Genomic DNA, 21,396 nt, shown 5'->3' with positions numbered 1-21,396 from the left:
TGGCTCTCCTCCTCATAGTTCTTCTGCTTTGTTCATCTGCTGTTAGTGTGGTTTCATTGATGAAGACAGTGTGATTTTTATTGTGCTCTTTTATTATATGGCTGGTTTTATAAGCTAGCTTGGGTGCTGTTATGACAAAAGAGCAGGATAGAACTCTTATAAACAATTTGATATCCTGCCTATATCCAGGAAATGGTTTCTACACCATGTAAACCAGTGGTGGGATTCACTTACCTTTGCTACCGGTTCGTAAATGTGAGCACGCTCATGCAGAAGGTCGTGCATTACATTGGGGTGGGTGGGCGGAGCCTCCAGCAGCTGCCGCTATCATTTGCCCGAATCGGTAAGAACTTGCTGAATACCATCCCTGGTGTAAACAGATGTTCATGAAAAATACTCAGTGGACATATATAAGACTCACTTTTACATGCAAAGCCACATAGTTCCACTTGGTATCTGTGTGAAAAGTGTGAACAATCCATCATATATCAGTGGTGTTTGGGGGTTGGATTCGGCCCATGGGGTCACCCCAGTGGTGGGTTTCAAATTTTTTTAGAACCTCTTCTGTAGGAGTGGTCTGCTTTGTGGGAGTGGTTTGCCGGCCATGTGATCGGGTGGGTGTGGCCAACTTGTAAAATGTGGTGAAACTCAGCTTAGCAACCAAAATGTTGGCTCAGAAACTCTGGCATTTGAAGCACGCAAGTCTTAAAGCTGTCACGTTGCAAGGCCCTTGCATCCCTAACCCTTTAGAAAAAAAACCAGGGGTGTTCAAACTTGACAGCTTTAAGACTTGTGGACTTCAACTCCCAGAATTCCTCCTCCAGTCATGTTGACTCAGGAACTCTGGCATTGAAGTGTGCAAGTCTTAAAGCTGTCAAGTTACAAAACCCTTGCACCCCTAACCCTTTAGAAAAAACCCAGGGGTGTTCAAACTTGACAGCTTTAAGACTTGTGGACTTCAACTCCCAGAATTCATCCTCTTGCTCTTCATCTTGATGATGTGTGGACGGGTGGTGGGAGGGAGCTGGAATCGGTTCTAAACGGCACTGTAAATTTGTGGAACCTCTTCTATAGAAGAGGTTAGAACTGGCAGGAACCCACCCCTGGAAACATTGAAGGACTGGCCTCCGGTGCTTCTACCAGTGAAAATGGAGCTTGGGGTCCTTTTTCATTGGCGGAGGTTGGAAGAGGCCGTCACAGATGAAAATAGAGCTTTGGAAGTCCATTTTCACTGGTAGAATGCTTGGGCCATAGCATAGCATAGCACAGCATTTTTTATTGGCCAATTTGTCTTTGGTGCATATGCTTTCAGTATACATAAAGAAAAATAAAACATATTCATAAAGAATCATAGGACACAACACTTAGTGATAGTGATACGACATTATATAATATGATATAATTATTATATAATTATAATAAACATTACCTAATTATAGATAATTGTAATTACATACAATTATAAAGTAATTAAATATTATATAATTATTATATAATATGACAGTGTTAGTTATATTGATGTGGCCCTCAATGAAATTGAGTTTGACACCCCTGAACTATATAATCATATCTTTGAAGGCCATCACATCTGGCCAGATCTATCCAATAGAGACCCACCACCTAGGAATTTAATTTGGGCACTTAGACATGGATGAGAGAGGTTTATATATGGATTTATGAATAGGGAGAAGTATTGATCCCACAAATGATAGGACAGTACCAAAGGGCAGAAGAAACAGGAGAAGAAAATTATTTTCCTAACAAGGTATATAAAATGTGTGGCCCTGTTTATTTATTTATTTTCCAAAAGCAACCTTCACCAAAATAAATATTTGGCTGCTTACTTGATGCTTCGATGTACAATGTTTGCTTCCTGTGTTTTATTAAATGCTAGCAGAGTAAGACTGCTCTGTACTTTGACTTGGGAGAGAATGTGATTCAGTAGAACCTGTTTCCAAATGAATACTTATAAGGTTGCCTTTTTCCCAGGCCAGAGTGTGCTAGGTTTTTCATGACTTTTGAAAGTTTAGTTGAGAGCCGAGGTGGCGCAGTGGTTAGAGTGCAGTACCGCAGGCCACTTCAGCTGACTGCTAGCTGCAGTTCGGCGGTTCAAATCTCACCGGCTCAAGGTTGACTCAGCCTTCCATCCTTCCGAGGTGGGTGAAATGAGGACCCAGACTGTGGGGGCAATATGCTGACTCTGTAAACCGCTTAGAGAGGGCTGAAAGCCCTATGAAGCGGTATATAAGTCTAACTGCTATTGCTATTGCTACAACACTCGTTGTGGGTTGAGTATTCTCAGAAACAGACTCCACTGAAACACAGTACGCTAACAGAGAGATGTGTTCCTTCTCTTTCTCCTCACGCCTTTCTCTCTCTTCCTACCGCCCCAGGCTTGTACTCAGCTCAGTGTCGGATTACTTTTCGGCCATGTTTACGAATGATGTTTGCGAAGCCAAGCAAGAAGAAATCAAAATGGAAGGCATTGACCCTGGTGCCCTTTGGGATCTGGTTCAGTTCGCGTATACAGGTAAACCCTCGTGTGTTGAATTGTACTTTCAGGAATAAACCCTGATTCTCAGGTTCATCTTTCTTGAGCAACCATAGAATATTAATACATCAACAGTTTATATAATCCGGGTTAATAGATGGTAGGAACTGCCAAAGATATCATGCTGAACCAGTGAAATTTAGGCAAAGTCTCATCGCTGCTCTTCTAAGGGTGGATTATTTGTATAGAAGTGTCCCACAGTTGTTTAGAGGACATCCACAGTTTTTTCATACTGTTGTCTCCAAACTGGAGCTGATTTTATCAATATTAACAGGGAAAAAGCAACATTCCATTCCATTGCTATTAGAAAAACAAGAGGATATGTTCCAGTTTGTAACTTATGATTAATGATTGCAACTATGATTTATGATCTATAACCTATTACTTGCTGTTTGTATGTATGCTGTGAGTTAATGCACCGGAGACAAATTCCTAGTGTGTCCATTCACACTTGGCCAATAAAGAATTCAATTCAATTCAATTCAATTCAATTCAATTCTATTCTATTCTATTCTATTCTATTCTATTCTATTCTATTCTATTCTATTCTATTCTATTCTATTCTACAAAGCACCAGAGGGGGAAACAAGAAGCAATGGGTGGAAACTAACCAAGGAGAGAAGCAACTTAGAACTAAGGAGAAATTTCCTGACTGTTAGAACAATTAATCAGTGGAACAATTTGCCTCCAGAAGTTGTGAATGCCCCAACACTGGAAGGTTTTAAGAAGTTGTTGGATAACCATTTGTCTGAAGGGGTGTAGGGTTTCCTTCCCAAGCATGGAGTTGGACTAGGTCCCTTCCAACTCTGTGATTCTGTTCTGTTCTGTTCTGTTCTGTTCTGTTCTGTTCTGTTCTGCTCTGCTCTGCTCTGCTCTGCTCTGCTCTGCTCTGCTCTATTCTACACTACCCTACTCTACTCTACCCTACCCTACCCTATCCAACCTATCCTATCCTACTCTACTCTACCCAGGTGAGTTTATACATCAGAGACAAATTCCTTGTGTGTCCAATCACCCTTGATGATTACAGAATTCTATTCTGTTCTGTTCCCTTTCATTCCCTTCTGTTCTGTTCCACTTCATTCTGTTCTGCTCCACTCCACTCACCCCACTCCACTCCATCCCACCCAACCCTACCCTACCCTACCCTACCCTACCCTACCCTACTCTGTTCTGCTCTATTCATTATTTCCTCCAACACCCCCCCCATCTATAAAAATGGTTCTGTATTTAGTTTATCTTAAATTTGTGCTTTTAGCAAGAACGATTATTTAAAATGAAAAACAATTGAAGTTCATAGTTATGACTAATACAGTTTGCTGGTTAAGGAACATATTGTAAATGGGAATGCATTAATGCAGAGTGTCCTCAGAGTGCAATCGAAAAAGACAAGATGATGACACATAAAAATACCGGCAGATCTTTGACTGCAATATTCTAGTCATCATCTCGACTTCTTTTTTTAAAAAACTCTATTCTGTTTTATTTCATCCTGTTGATCAATAAATACCATTTCCTGCCTCTTCCGTGGTTTTTAAAATGCTGTTGGGCTTAAAAGTACTAACATTTGATTCTTGTGTTATTCTTGTGCTACTGAAGCCCAAAGAAAATGTTTGTGTGTATGTCTGTGTGTGTGTGTTTCTCTGTTTCTCTGTTTCTCTGTTTCTCTGTTTCTCTGTTTCTCTGTTTCTCTCTCTCTCCCTCCCTCCCTCCCTCCCTCTCTCTCTCTCTTCTTTTCTAGGATCTGGACTGTGATCATAAATTTAAAATACTATTTCTCATTCCTAGAAAATTGGCTAACTTAAGAAAATATTGCACACAATAACTTGGAAACTCAGACTAATACCTCTGTACACATTAGTATTGATCCTTGAAAAAAAATAGGTTCATCAGTGTCCTACTGATGAATTTTTAAGGCCAAAAGTTTATACTAATCATTCATGCAGCCATCTCTCCAGGAGGGTCCATGGCCAAAACAAATATTCTACATTTGCCTTTCAGCTTTTTCTCCTCTCTCCTACAAAGAACTAACATATTGATTAAAATACTACAGATGCTTCAAAACTAAAGGAACATTAAATAAAACATTTTAAATTAATATTTCCGCTTGCGACCGCAGTCCAATGCATAAATTACTTGGGCATGTAAGCTCCATTTAACTTAGTGTTTACTTCCAATTGTTTTGTTTTTGCTTTAACCAAAGCTATTCAACCAGGTGAACATGCAATATTTATGTTTTAATTTGAACTTTGGGAAATGTGGCACGCAGTTGTTAATGTTCAGATTGCCTGCGGGAAGACAAAACTCCATTAAAGGAAACGAAAGACAGATAGGCCGAATGTTTGGAGATCCTTCCCTCCCCCTCTTCATTTTCTGACTTCTTCTCTGTCATGTCTAGAGGACTAGTAGTAGCTTCTTCAAGAGAGCAACTCATCAATTTGTCAGGGTTCCAAGTAGCAATAGCAATAGCAATAGCAGTAGACTTATATACCGCTTCATAGGCCTTCCAGGCCTCTCTAAGCGGTTTACAGAGAGTCCCCAACAATCTGGGTCCTCATTTTACCCACCTCGGAAGGATGGAAGGCTGAGTCAACCCTGAGCCGGTGAGATTTGAACCGCTGACCTGCTGATCTAGCAGTAGCCTGCAGTGCTGCATTTAACCACTGCGCCACCTTGGCTCTTATAAGTAACGCCCCCAATGAAAGAAGGCTCCATGTCTTGAGGCTCCTCAAGGTTCCACTGTTTGTCCTTTTATTTTTATTCTGTACCCCCTTCCCTTTCTGATTGTTAGCCACCCTGAGTCCCTCGGGAATAGGGCGGCATACAAACTGAATCAATCAATCAATCAATCAATCAATCAATCAATCAATCAATCACATTATTAGAGACTTTCATATTCGCACATCTTGGAAAACCCGCTTCTGAAAGTTTCCTGGATTTCCTCACCCAAGTGAAAATTTGAGTCCCTGCCCAGCACCCACATGTCCATCACATGGTCCAATCAAAGCACCACCCCAACTGGTGATGCCTCTCAGTCACCTCATCGCAGTTGCAGGGGAAGATGACTTTCAGAGAAAGAATGTTATTATGGCTACATATCACCCACACTCTATATAATTCCCCACCCCCCATGTTCCCACAGTAGAAAATGTCGAAAATTTCCCTTTCAAGCATGAGAGGAAATATGTGATAATTTGGAATGTGACCTCCAATGTAGTTCAGAAAGATTCTCTGTGTTTAACTAAACATTCCTGGAGTTACATAGTGGATTGTCCATGCCAGTTAGTTTTCCTTATCCTAAGGATACAGAAGTATATGGATGTGCATCTACTGTATAATTATAGACCGTATTTATTCTATGGATAAATATTTGCCTTATACACAATGTATATTTCATATTACAATAACATCTTGATACAACATAAATATTATGCAATAGGTAAGGCAACTGATGGATAAACTAACACTTTTCACAAAGCGGATATTACAACCTGTTTGAATGTTCATGTGTGAATTTGTACCTAGATAGCTAGACGCTTGTCCCAGCTTCTGCCAACCTAGCCGTTCGAAAACATGTAAAAATGCAAGTAGAAAAATAGAAACCACCTTTGGTGGGAAAGTAACAGCATTTCATGTGCCTTCACCGTTTAGTCATGCCAGCCACATGACCACAGAGACGTCTTCGGACAACACTGGCTCTTCGGCTTTGAAACGGAGATGAGCACCACCCCCTAGAGTTAGGAACGACTAGCACATATGTGCAAGGGGAACCTTTACCTTTACCTTTAGTTAGAGTTACATTTTATATCTAGATATTTAATCACAGATATTGCCAAACGATCCAGCAAAGGGAGTTTGTTCAATGAAAAATGTAGATTAAACCTAGCTTTAGAAACCTCCATTCTTATTTGTAGAGCAGCAAAGACTGAGACGCTGAGGTTTTGATTTAAAACTCTATGAGGCCAAGCAAATTAGTTTTACAGGATATAAGAAGAATAAACATGAAAGTATAAAATTGAAAATATGTCTCAAGAAGCAATAATGTTTCTTTGGCAATGCAGTACTCTCAGAAGAATGCCTTTAGCTGGCAGGTAAGGAATGTCTTAGGCAAGTGGTGGCTCAATGGCTAAGACGCTGAGCTTGTCAATCAGAAAGGTCAGCAGTTCGGCGGTTCGAATCCCTAGCGCCATGTAATGGAGTGAGCTTCCGTTACTTATCCCAGCTTCTGCCAAGCTAGCAGTTCGAAAGCACATAAAAATGCAAGTAGAAAAATAGGGACCATCTTTGGTGGGAAGGTAACAGTGCTCTGTGCGCCTTTGGCATTTAGTCATGCCAGCCACATGATGACCACAGAGATATCTTCGGACAGCGCTGGCTCTTTGGCTTAGAAATGAAGATGAGCACTGCCCCCTAGAGTCAGGAATGACTAGCACATATGTTCAAGGAGAACCTTACCTTTACTTAAGGAATATCTTAAACTGCAACAGGCTATATCGGGGGGAGGGAGGGATGAAAGAGGAGAAACTAATATTGCTAATCGTTCATCCCCAGACTAGAAAGTAAGAAATGGATCAATCAATCAATCAATCAATCAATTGAAAATTTCTATCAACCAGCACTGGACTAGCATGGTTAATTAGATCCATAAACTTTATAGAAGCAGGATTCTTTGTGTAGAATAGGGGTGTCAAACTCAAGATGCTTAAATCCGGCCTGTGGGGCCAGCAAAGGACTAGCTCACAGTGCCCCTGGCAGCCAAAATGGGACAGGGGGGGGGGTTGCATGTGGCCCTCATGCGGCCCATTTTCGGCCTGGATGGCTTCCTGCAGCACTTTGCCAGCCAAAATGGCCCCTCGGCTTCTGCTACTGCCGTTCGCTCAGGGATGTGCTTCAGGCGTGTGCATGCTTGATGCACACTATGCGTTTATGCACAGTAGTAAAAAGAAAGCTTCTGTGATTCGCAGAAGCAAAAAAAACAAGATGGCTGAGATTATGGCACCGCTGATAGTACCAGTTTGTGGGTGTGGCAGGTCTAGTTAGTACCTACTCGGCTGAACCAGGCCAAACTGGTAGGAACCCACCTTTGCTCCCACTCTCTGTTTTGGCCAGTAGGGTGCTACAGGATGTGTCTATCCCCTCTCCCGCCACCTGGCCAACCTGTAGAAGAGAACTTCAATGCTGATCCAGCCCACAAAGAAATCCAGTTTGAGACCCCTGCTGTAGAGGATTGATTCAGTCTGAAATCTCTCTGTCTCTCTGTCTCTGTCTCTCTGTCTGTCTCTGTCTCTCTGTCTCTCTGTCTGTCTCTCTGTCTCTGTCTCTATCTCTCTCTGTCTGTCTCTCTGTCTGTCTGTCCCTCTCTCTCTTTCTCTCTCTGTCTCTCTGTCTCTGTCTCTCTCTCCAATACATACAATACAATACAATAGCAGAGTTGGAAGGGGCCTTGGAGGTCTTCTAGTCCAACTCTCTGCCTAGGCAGGAAATCCTATACCATTCCAGACACATGGCTATCCAACATCTTCTTAAAGACTTCCAGTATTGGGGCATTCACAGCTTCTAGAGGCAAGCTATTCCACTGATTAATTGTTCTAACTGTCAGGAAATTTCTCCTTAGTTCTAAGTTGCTTCTCTCCTTGATTAGTTTCTACCCATTGCTTCTTGTTCTACCCTCAGGTGCCTTGGAGAATAGTTTGACTCCCTCTTCTTTGTGGCAACCCCTGAGATATTGGAACACTGTTATCATGTCTCCCCTAGTCCTTCTTTTCATTAAAGTAGACATATCCATATTCAACTGTTCTTAATATGTTTTACCCTAATTTAGTCCCCTAATCCTCTTTGCTGCTCTTCTCTGCACTCTTTCTAGAATCACCACATCTTTTCTACATTGTAGTGACCAGAATTGAATGTAGTGCTCCAAGTGTGGCCTTACCAATGCATTATAAAGTGGTATTAACACTTCACGTGATCTTGATTCTATCCCTCTGTTTATGCAGCCTAGAACTGTGTTGGCTTTTTTGGCAGCTACTGCACACTGCTGGCTGATATTTAAAGGGTCGTTCACTAGGACTCCAAGATCCCTCTCACAGTTACTACTATTGAGCGAAGTACCATATATACTGTAGCTGTGAATTTTGTTTAACTTGCCTATATGTAGAAGCTTTCTTTTTTCATCATTGAATTTTATTCTGTTAGATAGCGCCCAATGTTCAAGTTCTCCTTTTTGTTAAATCTCTTAATTGAATATTAAGAAACATGAAAACTTGAATGGGAATGCCTAGACGTAATGTGGTTATATGAACTCAATACATGGTTTCATTACAGCAAAAATGAAATTACTGTTTCATTAGGACTTGTTTAATTCAAATGCAAATTGAATTATGCAAATGTACGAATAACACATTGCTGCAATTTATGTGTGTTTTGGCCAGAGTATTAATTTTATAACCTTCCATATCATTAGTCCCAGATGGATTTTCTCTCTGTTGGTTTAGAAAAGGGAGTTCTATGTGTGATAGGAAGTAAAATTTTCCTTATTTGACTGCATATTATCTGAACATTCAAACAACATTACATATATAGATTTAGGCATCTAAACTCCTTCAAGTGTATATACAGGAATTGGCATTTTCTGCCTAAATAGTTGTTGCTGTTGGGTGGGTGGGGTTTTTTTGTGCATATGACAAACACACACACACACACACACACACACACACACACACACACACACACCAATTCATCAAGGTTGTTGTTGTTGTTGTTGTTTTTGGTGTTTTGTTGCTTTTTGTATTTTTTTGAGAAGAGAGAAATCTCCACTAGATTTTGTCATCATAGATTGACAAAGGTGGGGGAAATGAACATTGGACGGTTGTGGTTTTGTTTCGTTTTATTAAAACTAGTGTAGGTATAGAAAAATGAGAGAAATCCCTTTATCCCCATCTCGTGTTTGTTTCACATGGAAAATGAACCGACTAAATATAGATAGTTATGAACAATGTGATGGAAAGTTGATGCACAACAAAATATAGATGCAAGCTTCCTTAAAAAGGCAGAAAATAAGTGTCACAATTGCAATATAACTTCAAACGTGTAAACTGATTTTTTTTTCGAAAACCATGATCACTATTTTTCTTCTTGCCTCATTATTCCAGAAGTGATATTTTGAAAATGGCATCTGAAAAGCTTGTGCTTCATAACTCATTTTGTTTTGATAACAAATTTAAAAAAGAGGTAGCAATGGAAAAATATATTATTTGGACTCCAGTAAATTTTGATCAATGCACAGTTCTCTCTCTCTCCCCTCTTCTTCCTCCTTCCCTCTCTCCCTCCTTTTCTCTCTCTCTTTCTGTCTCCCCCTCTCTTTCTCTCTCCCCCTCCCTACCCCCTCTCTCACTTTTTCTCTCCCCCTCCCTACCACCTCTCTCACACACACTCTCTCTCTCACACACTTTCTGTCTCTCTTTCTCTCCCCTTCCCTTTTCCTTTCTATGTGTCTCTCCCCCTATTTCTATTTCTCTTCTTATTTCTCTCTCTCTTTCTCTGTCTCTCTCACTCATTTACTCACACACATACAAAGAGAAATACAAAAGGAAATTATCTTGTTTAAGAAGTTTAGATAGAAATATGAAATACAAATATCCTGTGCTCTTAAACCTCCTCATAAACATAGTACTCCACCAAAATTATGATAAAAGGTCTCAAAGGCTTCAGATTTCATTGCATTTTGCTTTGTTTGTTTTAACACCTGGAGGTGCAAACTTTAAGGTTACATCCAAGGGAGCCTACAGGCATCTTTCAGAGTTTTCCAAGATGTTCTGTAAATATCTAACTTGCTCAATGCCTCTCAAATACCTAAATTAGGCAAAGACCCCACTTCTGATCGTAGCATTGATTAGCTTATTTTTATTTGAATTTTTTTAATTGAAATTTTTATTGAAATTCTTTTGCACCATCCAAGGTAAGTTACACCATCTCTGCAGTACAATGAAGAAAACAAATACTGCCACCCAACTTTAGCAAAACGGTTCAACATAAAAACGCAACACTAACAATATCTAGCAATTGCAGGAACTGAGCCGCCATTAAAAAAAAAAAAACAGAATAACTAAAATTACAAGAATTTTAAAATCTTACTCTGGCTCCGAAAGAGCCCTAAAGTGAACACTAGAGAAACAAGAGTCATCATTCAGCAAACAATGTTTAGTTGTTGAAATGAGAAAGTTTCATGTAATTTCAAGTTCTAGAAGGATGCAAAAAATAAAATGCAATTTTGCTTTTTTTTTGTTTTTGTTTTGCATAGAACAGAATAAAAGAGTTGTTATTCTTGGAGGTCTTCTAGTCCATCCCTCTGCTTAGGCAGGAAACCCTGTACCATTTCAGAAAAATGGTTGTCCAAATTCTTCTTAAAGACTTGCAGTGTTGGGGCACTCACAACTTCTGGAGGCAAGTTGTTCCACTGTTTAATTGTTCTAACTGTCAGGAAATTTATCCTTAGTTCCAAGTTGCTTCTTTCCTTGATTAGTTTCCATCCACTGCTTCTTGTCCTGCCCTCAGGTGCTTTGGAGAATAGCTTGACTCCCTCTTCTTTGTGGCAACCCCTGAGATATTGGAAGACTGCTATCATGTCTCCCCTACTCCTTCTTTCTATTAAACTAGACGTATCCAGTTCCTGCAACTGTTCTTCATATGTTTTAGCCTCCAGTCCCCTAATCATCTTTGTTGCTCTTCTCTGCACTCTTTCTAGAGTGTCAACCTCTTTTTTTTACTTTGTGAAAAGCAGAACTGAATGCAGTATTCCAAGCATGGCCTTACCAAGCCATTATAAAGTGACATTAATACTTCACGTGATCTTGATTCTATCCCTCTGTTTATGCAGCCTTTGGTTCTTGAAAGGAATATAATCATTCTTAAAGTGTGCTTCTGGTTTTAGTCTCTTTTTTCTTCCACATCAGGCCAAAAGCAGGATATTACTAAACTTTTTTCAAGACCAGAAATCAATCTTGGTTCAGGACCTAGGAAAATATTCCAAAGGCAATATGCCTTTACGGTTTGTCCTTGATTTTAGTTCAGCTTTAAAAAAACAAAATAAAACTCTTGTCTTTGGATCTAATCATATTTGTTCAAACATTTAAACTCAGGTATCTTCTATCTATCTATGCAGTCATTAAAACAAAACTATCATTCCTTCAAGAATCTCCTTACTGTTCCTGTATTAGGTATCTTTGGCAATTTTCAGTTCTAAATCAATTCTTTCAAACCACCGTGTAGTAATCAAAGCATTGTGTAAAGCTATTATCCTCTGTAAACCCAAGGTGCGCTCTTATATAACATCAAATGAGTAATATGATAGAAAGAACAGAATCTTTTAACCTTGCTAGGATGAAAATGGATAGTTTTCATGTGTCAGTACATAATTGCTAAGCTATTAGTTTAAGTCTTCATCTACTTCAAGCATCCCTGCCACAAAACTTGAAAGAACAGCTGATAGGAAGACAAAGTTTCCTCAAGTAATTTGAGAATAGCGATAGCAATAGCACTTAGACTTATATACTGCTTCATATTGCTTCCCAGCCCTCTTTAAGAGGTTTATAGAATCAGCATATTGCCCCCAACTCTCTGGGTCCTCATTTTACCAACTTTGGAAGAATGGAAGGCTCAATCAACCCTGAGCCAGTGGGGCTCAAACTACCAAACTGCAGGCAGTCAGCAGAATTAGCTGCAATACTGTGTCCTAACCACTGCACCATCATGACTCTGAGAGTTGAATAGTTGAAAGGCATTGTGGTTGCTTTGTAGAACACTACAACAATTTACATGAGAGTGTGGTAGAAATGGATCCAATATTTGAAAGATAGATCTTATCAATTAAATAGTGCCAAGATTTACAAGAGGTTTTTTTTAAAAAAAATTGTATATGGACAGACATTTAATGCTGTTGTCATTTGTTTCTTTTTAATCAAAACAGTTGACCTTGGGCTGTTCCAGAAGTATATCCATTATTTGAGATGGAGAACTCTAAAGCTTACAATTTTTTTTTAAAAAAAATATCCACTTGTTTTTATCCAAAATGATTGGTGGTTCTTTTATTAGGGGTAATTCCAAGAGAGTGATCTGATTTATTTACTACTAAAGTTAGTCCCGAGAACATGCATTGGAAAGCAAAATTGTGTATCAATCTGTACATAGAGCACTTGCCAGTTATAAGGATGTGTGCAGGACTGAATTAGATGAATGCAATTTATACAGAAAAAGGGACATGGTGGCTCAGTGGCTAAGACACTGAGCTTGTTGATCAGAAAGGTCGGCAGTTCGGCAATTCAAATCCCTAGTGCTGCCTAATGGAGTGAGCTCCTGTTCCTTGTCCCAACTTCTGCCAAACTAGCAGTTCGAAAGCATGTAAAAATGCAAGTAGAAAAGTAGGAACCACCTTTGGTGGGAAGGTAACAGCTTTTTGTGCACCTTCCGTGTTTAGTCATGCCGGCTACGTGACCATGGAGAAATCTTCAGACAGCGCTGGCTCTTCGGCTTTGAAGTGGAGATGAGCACCACCTGGGAAAGGTCATTTTTGCCCTCCCAGAGGCTCGAGGAAAGCAAAAATCCCCCCCACTGTGATGCAGGAGGCCAAGTAGGCCACAGCCACCATGGCCACACCCACCGAGCAACCGGGTAGAGAACCGGTGGTTAAAATTTTTGAATCCCACCCCTAATTAGCAGTCTTTCTGAGAGTCACTGAAGCCACTTGGAGGTTTATCTGTGCCCTCAGGGTCACCTGAATAGTGCCATCTCCTGTTTACGACACAGTCTTTTGAGCAGTTCCACAAAAGTTCCACACCCATTTGCACTACTCAAATGACCCTGAAGCCACTAATAAATCTATTTATTAATAATAAATTATAATTTATTAATAAATAAATAAATAAATAAAGTGGCCTCAACAACTCTGAGAGATAGTGCTAACGACCAGAGCACTGCAAGGAATATAAATCCTTGCTTTCTCCACTATTCGATCAGAACTGAAGAAGCTTCTTGGATGAGATGTTTTTGTTGTTAGTTGCAAAGTCATGCCCAACCCATCGTGACCCCATGGACAACATTCCTCCAGGTCTTCCTGTCCTCTAACCATCCTCTGGAGTCCATTTCAGCTCACCCTGATTGCTTTGGTGACTCCATCCAGCCACCTCCTTCTCTGTCGTCCCCTTCTTCTTTTCCCCTCAATTGTTCCCAGCATGAGGCTCTTCTCCAGGGAGTCCTTCCTTGTCATTAGGTGGCCAAAGTCTTTGAGTTTCATCTTCAGGATCTAGCCTTCTAAAGAGCAGTCAGGGTTGACTTCCTCTAGGACTGACCGGTTTGATTGTCTTGCAGTCCAAGGGACTCGCAGGAGTCTTCTCCAGTACCATAATTCAAAGGCCTCAATTCTTTGGCACTCCCTATAGTCCAACTTTCACAGCCATCCATCGCAACTGGGAAAACTATAGCTTGGACTATATGCACTTTTGTTGGCAGGGTGATGTCTCTGCTTTTTAGTATGCTGTCTAGATTTGCCATAGCTTTCCTTCCCAGGAGCAAGCATCTTTTAATTTCTTGGCTGCAGTCCCCATCTGCAGTGATCTTGGAGCCCAGGAAAATAAAATTTGTCACTACCTCCATTTCTTCCCCATCTATTTGTCATCATTTGAAAGGGCCAAATGCCATCATCTTAGTTTTCTTAATGTTGAGTTTCAAGCCAACTTTTGTACTCTCCTTCTTCACCCACATCAAGAGGCTCCTTAGTTCCTCTTCACTTTCTGCCATTCGAGTGGTATCATCTGCATATCTGAGGTTGCTGATATTTCTCTCAGCAATCTTATTTCCAACTTTTGATTCATCTAGCACCACCTTTCTCATGATGTGCTCTGCATATGAGTTAAATGGATAAGAAGCAAAACGGCTTTAAGGAAAAACAAAGTCCAGTTGCATTTTGAAAAAGCACCTTTGGGACTTTTATGAAGTGAGAGTATGTTGCCTTTACTTTTTTCCCCTTTGTTAGGTGAAGAATATTAGTCTTTTTCTCAGATGCTTATAAATGGAATCTTTTCTAGCTCGTACTTCCCCAAGGTTGGATGTCATTCTAAACCAAAATATAAAAAATAATATGACGGATGTTGCAGCATCCATGTCAAGTATAATCTCAGTTAGCAATTGGCCTTTAAGGCTTAGGATATCATAACAGTTTTAAATCTCACAGCTTTATTTTTTTTTCTCCCAGTGGCCCATTTATCCTAAAATTATCCTACGCGATTAGTTTTAAATAAAGAGGCAAACATCTGAAATATTTATCACTCTGATTATTAACTTAATTTATGCTTTGGTGGCCAGATTAAATTAAAATGTTGACTCAGAGATAGGCAAAAAGATGGAAGCAAATTTATTAACATCTGCAAGTACTCAATAGCCTTTATTTTCATATTATGTCCAATAAATCTTCTCACCTTACTTAATGCATTTTTCTCCTTCTCACTTTAATCAATTCTTGCTTCAAACTTGGAAGCCTTGGGATTTAACGTCTCATTCTTACTTATTGATTTTGAGTTGGATCCAAAGCAATAATACTTACGAGTATATTAGATATTGTGAATCAAGGGGTTTTAAGTTGATTATGATTTAAGTCCACCCAAATTCAACGAGACTAGCTTAACACTGGTTACATTTCAGTTCTGCTTGTACTAATCAGTGGTGTGATTCAACTGGTCGAACAACCGGCGCACTTTGAGTGCACACAGTGGGTTAAAACAAAGCTAAAAAACTTACCGTATTTTTCGGAGTATAAGACCCAGCAAGGTTTTGAAGAGGAAATTTTTTAAAAAAAGTTTTTGCACTCTGCAAACCTCCCTAAAACGGCCCGTTTTTTGCAAAAATGGGCCTTTTTTTACCCCCAAAAAGGCATGAAGAGCCTTTAGGGGGTTGCAGAGTGCTCCTGGTGGAGGTGAGGAGGCAAAAATGAGCAAAAATGGTCCATTTTTTGTAGAAATGGACCATTTTTCATTAAAAAAAAAGGGCATGGATAGCCTTTAGGAAGCTTATAGAGTGCTCCTGGGGGCTGGGAGAGGGGTAAAATTGAGCAAAAACTGGGCCGTTTTTTGCTCATTTCTGCCCCCCTTACCCCCCAGGAACTCTCTAAAAGCTTCCTAGAAGCTGTGCACAGCCATTTTGGTGAAGGGAACAGGGTTTCGGGAGACATAAATGCTGTATTCAGTGTATAAGACACACCCAAATTTTCAGCCTCTTTTCTGAGAAAAAAGGTGTGTCTTATACTCTGAAAAATATGATACCTTCTACTGCAGCTGAGGTACATCAAAAGAGCTGTCTGCCGTGCCTATCAGCTGGGCTAAAAACCAAGGAAATATAGGTGAGCATAGCCCAGGGGAGAGTGGCCAGGCCCACCTGAAGTTCAGAGTGAACTGTTTCACTCTCAGCTGATCTTTGGAGCTACCGGTTTGCCTGATCAGGCCCAAACTGGTAGAATACCACCCCTGGTTCTAATCCATTGAGGTTGATTTCTCAGAAATGCAGCAAGTCCAACCTTGTTTGCTTTCAGTAGATTAGAGGAGCTGGCTCTCCTCATCTGAGCTTAGAAGCTCAGCAAGATAGAACCAAGTTAGCAAATGACTGTAGACTCAGGGGTAGGCTGCTACAGGTTCGCCTGGGTTTGGAAGAACCTGTAGCTAATGTTATGGCCGGTTCAGAGAACCTCCAAATTCCATCCCTGGCTGGCCCCTCCCACCCTGCCCCAACCTGTTTGTTTGACTCATATGCCATCCATCTCAGCTACAAGCAACTGGGTGGCTTAAAAACATTAAACATTTTGGATTACAACATATAATATGGTTACAGGAAGTCTATTATTTGGAAAAAAAGTGTTGTGGCCTATCAGTGGAGCTGGCATCATATTCTGAGAGTGAGGAGGTTGGGGAGGAACATGGGCCAGTCCTGGAGTCTGGGGAAGGCTCTGATGAGAGCTCTACATCAGAGGCAGAGATGGGGACAAGGCAGACTGGCAGTTCTCAGATAGCAATAGCAATAGCAGTTAGACTTATATACCACTTCATAGGGCTTTCAGCCCTCTCTAAGTGGTTTACAGAGTCAGCATATTGCCCCCACAGTCTGGGTCCTCATTTTACCCACCTCGGAAGGATGGAAGGCTGAGTCAACCTTGAGCCGGTGAGATTTGAACCGCCGAAGTGCAGCTAGCAGTCAGCTGAAGTGGATGCAGTACAGCACTCTAACCACTGCACCACCTCGGCTCTTCAGAGATGCCTTTGGAGCTAGACAGCAGTGAAGCAGAGGAACAAGTGGAGCCTGTTCCCAGTATGGGCATGTGCAGAGCTGCCAGAAGAAAAGAACAGCTAAGAAATCAGGGTCGACTTGAGAGTAAGGCCACAGGTAGATGGTGAATGACCCCTCCCATAGGAAATAAAAGACGAGCAAAAGGGGAATGGGCTTTTGCAGGAAACAATTTGTTTGTTCATTCTTTCATTCATTCGTTAGTTTAGGGAGTGTGAAGATCTGCCCATGAATCTAAGAAACTCTGTGCCAATTTTTTCCTTGCACAGCACTGCGTTTGGAAAATATTTACATGGCAGCTTTCCAAGCTAGATAAGGTCTGTGGCCATAACTTCACCTTTGAAAGACTGTTTGCTAGGCCTCTGCTGAATTTGAATGGGAGGAGTACACATTCATTTAATAAAAGGGGTTTTGTCTGGACAAGGAATCTGCTTCATGCTTTTTGGGGAAGCTTAGGTCAGAACAAAGGGAGAGATGCAATTTTCAAAAGTAAAATTGGCCATTTCATCCATTAGAAAGAGCTAGAGTAAACATTCATATTTTCCTTTTGTGATTTGTTTGTCTGAAACTGATTAGCGTCCTAGTGAGGGTGTAAATTGATAAATTTGTACAAAATTGCTTTTCTTTCACTTTATCTAGACTTAAATCTGCAGGTCAGTTTTTAGCAATTCAACCAAGGAAGCTAAATGAATTAAATGTAAACAAAAGGCAAAACCCTAATCTGATGTATTGATATCTTTCAGCTTTATTGTAAAGTTGAAGATTGCAAAGGGATTTATGAACTACATCATTTTCAATCCATTACTTAAAACTTCTAAAAAGTAAACGTTAAAGACACACGTATGCTTAATCCCAGTTTTCCCTTAGTTTCACCCCATGAGGAAAAGAAAATGTTGCAGTGCAGATCTCAGAGGAATGTATCTTTCCAAACTTCAAATATTTAATTTGTTTAATAGTGCAATGCAAATACCATGAGGTAATATGGTATGCCAGATGTTCCTGAACTGGTGTGGGTAACCTACTGATACTCGAGGAAGGAGAACCCAGGGAAGTCTACAGAGAAAACAAAAATGGTGTTATTTTGTTCCCAAATTAAAATATTGCATAATGTTGAGATTCCACTGGTGTCCTAATGGCTGAGAAATTCTGTACGTATTTGTCAGAGTATATTCATGAATTGGAATAGGGCTTAGTAACAAGTCGGCCAATGGGAACTGTTTGGTTATTGAGACCCATGCTAGACAGCTCGGAGCCTGGGCGTGGCTTAGGTTAATTGATTTATCTAAATATGTGGTGTGCTCCAATTATCCTTCCTTTTGTGAATATATCCTTCTGTTAACTGTGCTTCTGTGATTATGCTTCTGATTCTGAGAATGGCATGGGTATTATATATATTCTTATATATATATAAAGAGAAGTTAATGAATCCTGCTGAATCAGTCATCTGTGTTTCTGGATTTGATTTCTGCAACAAATTCTGACAGTAGTTTGTGATCTTAATACCTCACTCTAAGTTATGTACAAATTTATGGGTAGCAAATTAATTGGGTTTCTTCATCTCTTGTCCAGGTTGTTTGGAACTTAAGGAAGATACCATTGAAAACCTCCTGGCAGCTGCGTGTCTCCTTCAACTCCCTCAAGTAGTTGAAGTCTGTTGTCATTTCCTCATGAAGCTTTTGCATCCATCCAACTGTTTGGGAATCCGGGCTTTTGCAGATGCTCAAGGATGCACAGAACTTATGAAGGTGGCTCACAGTTACACCATGGTAAGGAAGTGCAGATATGCCTTATCATCACAGCATGAAATCCAAAGATATGTAGAATGGATTGAAGCTGTGAAGCTTGCTCATAGATATACAAAGACAAGGAAGTCCTGATATGGCTTAGTGTCAGAGCATGAAATCCAAAGATAGGTTCACCGACAAATGCGCAATAGACATATGCGCGTCGACAAAACTGCGACGGACAAATGAGCACCGTCAAAATCGCTAATTGATTTTCGACAATAGCACGACGACAAATGCGCGATGACAAAATCGCGTCATCAACAAACTATAGCCTTTAACATACTGGGACGCTTATACATACATTATAACCCTAACCCTTACCCTAACCCTAACCCTAAAAAATTTTCGATTTTATTGTGCTTGTCATCACGCTTTTGTCGTCACAATTTTATCGTCGAGAATTTGTGAGCGCGATTTTGACGTTGCGTTTTAATCGGCGTGGTTTTGTCAGCGCGCATATGTCTATCGCGCAATTTTCGGGTCATGCAAAGGTATACTATATGTGATGTACAGAAGCTATGAAGGCAGGGATGGGCTGCTGGGGATTCGCAAGATTTTGGAGAACCTCTAGCTAAGATTTTGTGCAGTTCAGAGAACCTCCAAATCCCACTCCTGGCTGGCTCTGCCAACCCAAACCTGCCCCTCCCAGGAGTCCCCACGCAGCCCATGTTGGATGCAGGTAAGTGCAGAGCGTGCATGGAGGCTTGGAGAAGGCAAAAAACGGACCTACTGGAAGTTGGGGAAGGGCAGAAATGGTCTTGTTTCTGTCCTCCACAGGACCTCCAGAGCCTGGGGAGGCCAGGGAGAGCAAAAACTGCTCCCCTCACTGTGGTGCAGGAGGCTGACTAGGCCATGCCCACCATACCCATGCTCACCCTGAAACCGGGCAGAGAACCCCTTGTTAAAAATTTTGAAGCCCACCCCTGTATGAAGGTTGGGATATCACAGATATCCCAAAGATGCTTTTTCCAGAGGCAACCGGACTTTCTGGTTTTTCTTTGAAGACATTTTGCTTCTCATTCAAGAAGCTTCTTCGAAAAGGTATCTGGAAAAAAAGCACTTCTGGGACAACCATGACCTGGATGACTGAAAATCTCCATAATCACAGATAAAGAATCCTAATATGCCTTATCATCACAACATAGGAGCAACGTAGCTTGAGTGGTTGGAACCCAGGGCAGGAGGTTAGCAAGCCCACGTTTGAGACCCAAGAGCTGATGTGGGGCAGGGTTGAGCTCTTGTCCTTCACTCCAGCTCCTGCTGGTGTTTTGACCTAGGCTTCCTTAAAAAGCATGAAGCAGAGTCTTGGCCCTAGTAAAACCTCTTTTATTTACACAACTGTGAATTTGTTTCATTCACAGTCAGCAAGGCTTGGCAAACAGTCTTTCAGAGGAATATTTATCAACACTAACCTTATCTCACTTGGAGAGCTGCCAGATAACTAGTTTCCAAATGCAGGGCAAGGCAACACTTGGCACAGAGTCTCTTAAAGTCACAAATAAAACTTTCCACTCTTGAAATGACCAAAGGAGTGAATTGTTTCCTGCAAAAGCCTGCTCCGCATTCGCTCCTCTTTTGTTTCCTATGAGAGGGGCCAATCACCTCCATGGTGTGGCTTTACTCCCAAGTTGACTCTGCTTTCTCTGTTGTTCTTGTCTTCTGGCAGCTCTGAGCATGCACACACTGGGAACAGGCTCCAGCTGTTCCTCTGCCTCACTGCTGTCAGAGCCCTCATCTGAGCTTTCCTCAGCCCCCAGGACTGGCCCATGTTCATCCTCAACCTCCTCACTGTCCATTTTGCTGCCAGATCCACTGGCTGCCAGCTGGCCACAACAGCTGGCGACATGAAAGGAATCCCCAACTGGATGTCCCCAGGATAACAGTGATGTCACTAATCTTTAGCACAGAAAACCCCTCAGTGCTTCTGAATTAAATGCAAGTCACAGCATGAAATCCAAAAGATATGCAGAATGCACAGAAGTTTAACAAAAGGCGTTCACAGTTATATCAAGCTAAAGAAGTTCTGATACGATACAGTATATTATCAGGGCTTTAAAAACTACCCAACCTTTTAATGAACAGCTGGTTTTCCTTTTCTGCACTTTGATTCTTATAATGCTTGAAAGCAGATAACAAAAGGTATCAAGAGCTTTCGGTGTTGATAAAACAATATTATGAACCAAAGGATTAAACTGGCTACTGCTCATGCATTTTGATCATATTTCAAAACTTCCCCTTATGCTTTTTTGAAGCTATTAAGATTGTATATTAAGGTAGTGTAATTATGAAACAAGTGGGATGTGGTGGCTCAGTGGCTAAGATGCTGAGCTTGTAAATCAGAAAGATCAGTTCGAAGGCAGTTCGAATCCCTAGCAATAGCAATAGCAATAGCAATAGCAATAGCAAGCTCCCATTACTTGTCCCAGCTTCTGCCAACCTAACAGTTTGAAAACAAAATAGGAACCACATTTGGTGGGAAGGTAACAGTGTTCCATGCGCCTTCGGTATGTAGTCATGCTGGCCACATGACCACATCTTCGGACTGCGCTGGCTCTTCAGCTTTGAAATGGAGATGAGCACCGTCCCCTAGAGTGGGAATGACTAGCACCTATGTGCGAGGGGAACCTTTACCTTTTTTAATGAAATCATAGTATAAGTATTAATCCATTGGCTATTGAGAGACTCTTATTGAAATAAATATGTGCAGCATATCTATGCCAGGCATTTACATGAAAAGTTAAC

General features: G+C 40.8%; 1 protein-coding gene across 1 annotated transcript in view; it reads left to right on the top strand.

Annotated features, from left to right (window-relative positions):
* KLHL1 (kelch like family member 1) overlaps nt 1-21,396 on the top strand; it is a 138,793-nt gene that overhangs the window by 36,159 nt on the left and 81,238 nt on the right. Inside the window, exons 3-4 of the mRNA XM_087726320.1 lie at nt 2,394-2,530; nt 18,437-18,633. Coding sequence (XP_087582446.1) covers nt 2,394-2,530; nt 18,437-18,633 — 334 coding nt within the window. The remainder of the gene's footprint in view (nt 1-2,393; nt 2,531-18,436; nt 18,634-21,396) is intronic.

This window comes from Thamnophis sirtalis, unplaced genomic scaffold (assembly GCF_051295495.1).
Source record: "Thamnophis sirtalis isolate CommonGarterSnake01/CBP01778 unplaced genomic scaffold, rThaSir2_p1.2 scaffold_12, whole genome shotgun sequence".
Taxonomy (NCBI): Eukaryota; Metazoa; Chordata; class Lepidosauria; order Squamata; family Natricidae; genus Thamnophis; species Thamnophis sirtalis.
Note: the sequence above shows the minus strand (reverse complement) of the source record. Positions and strands in the feature narration are given on the sequence as shown.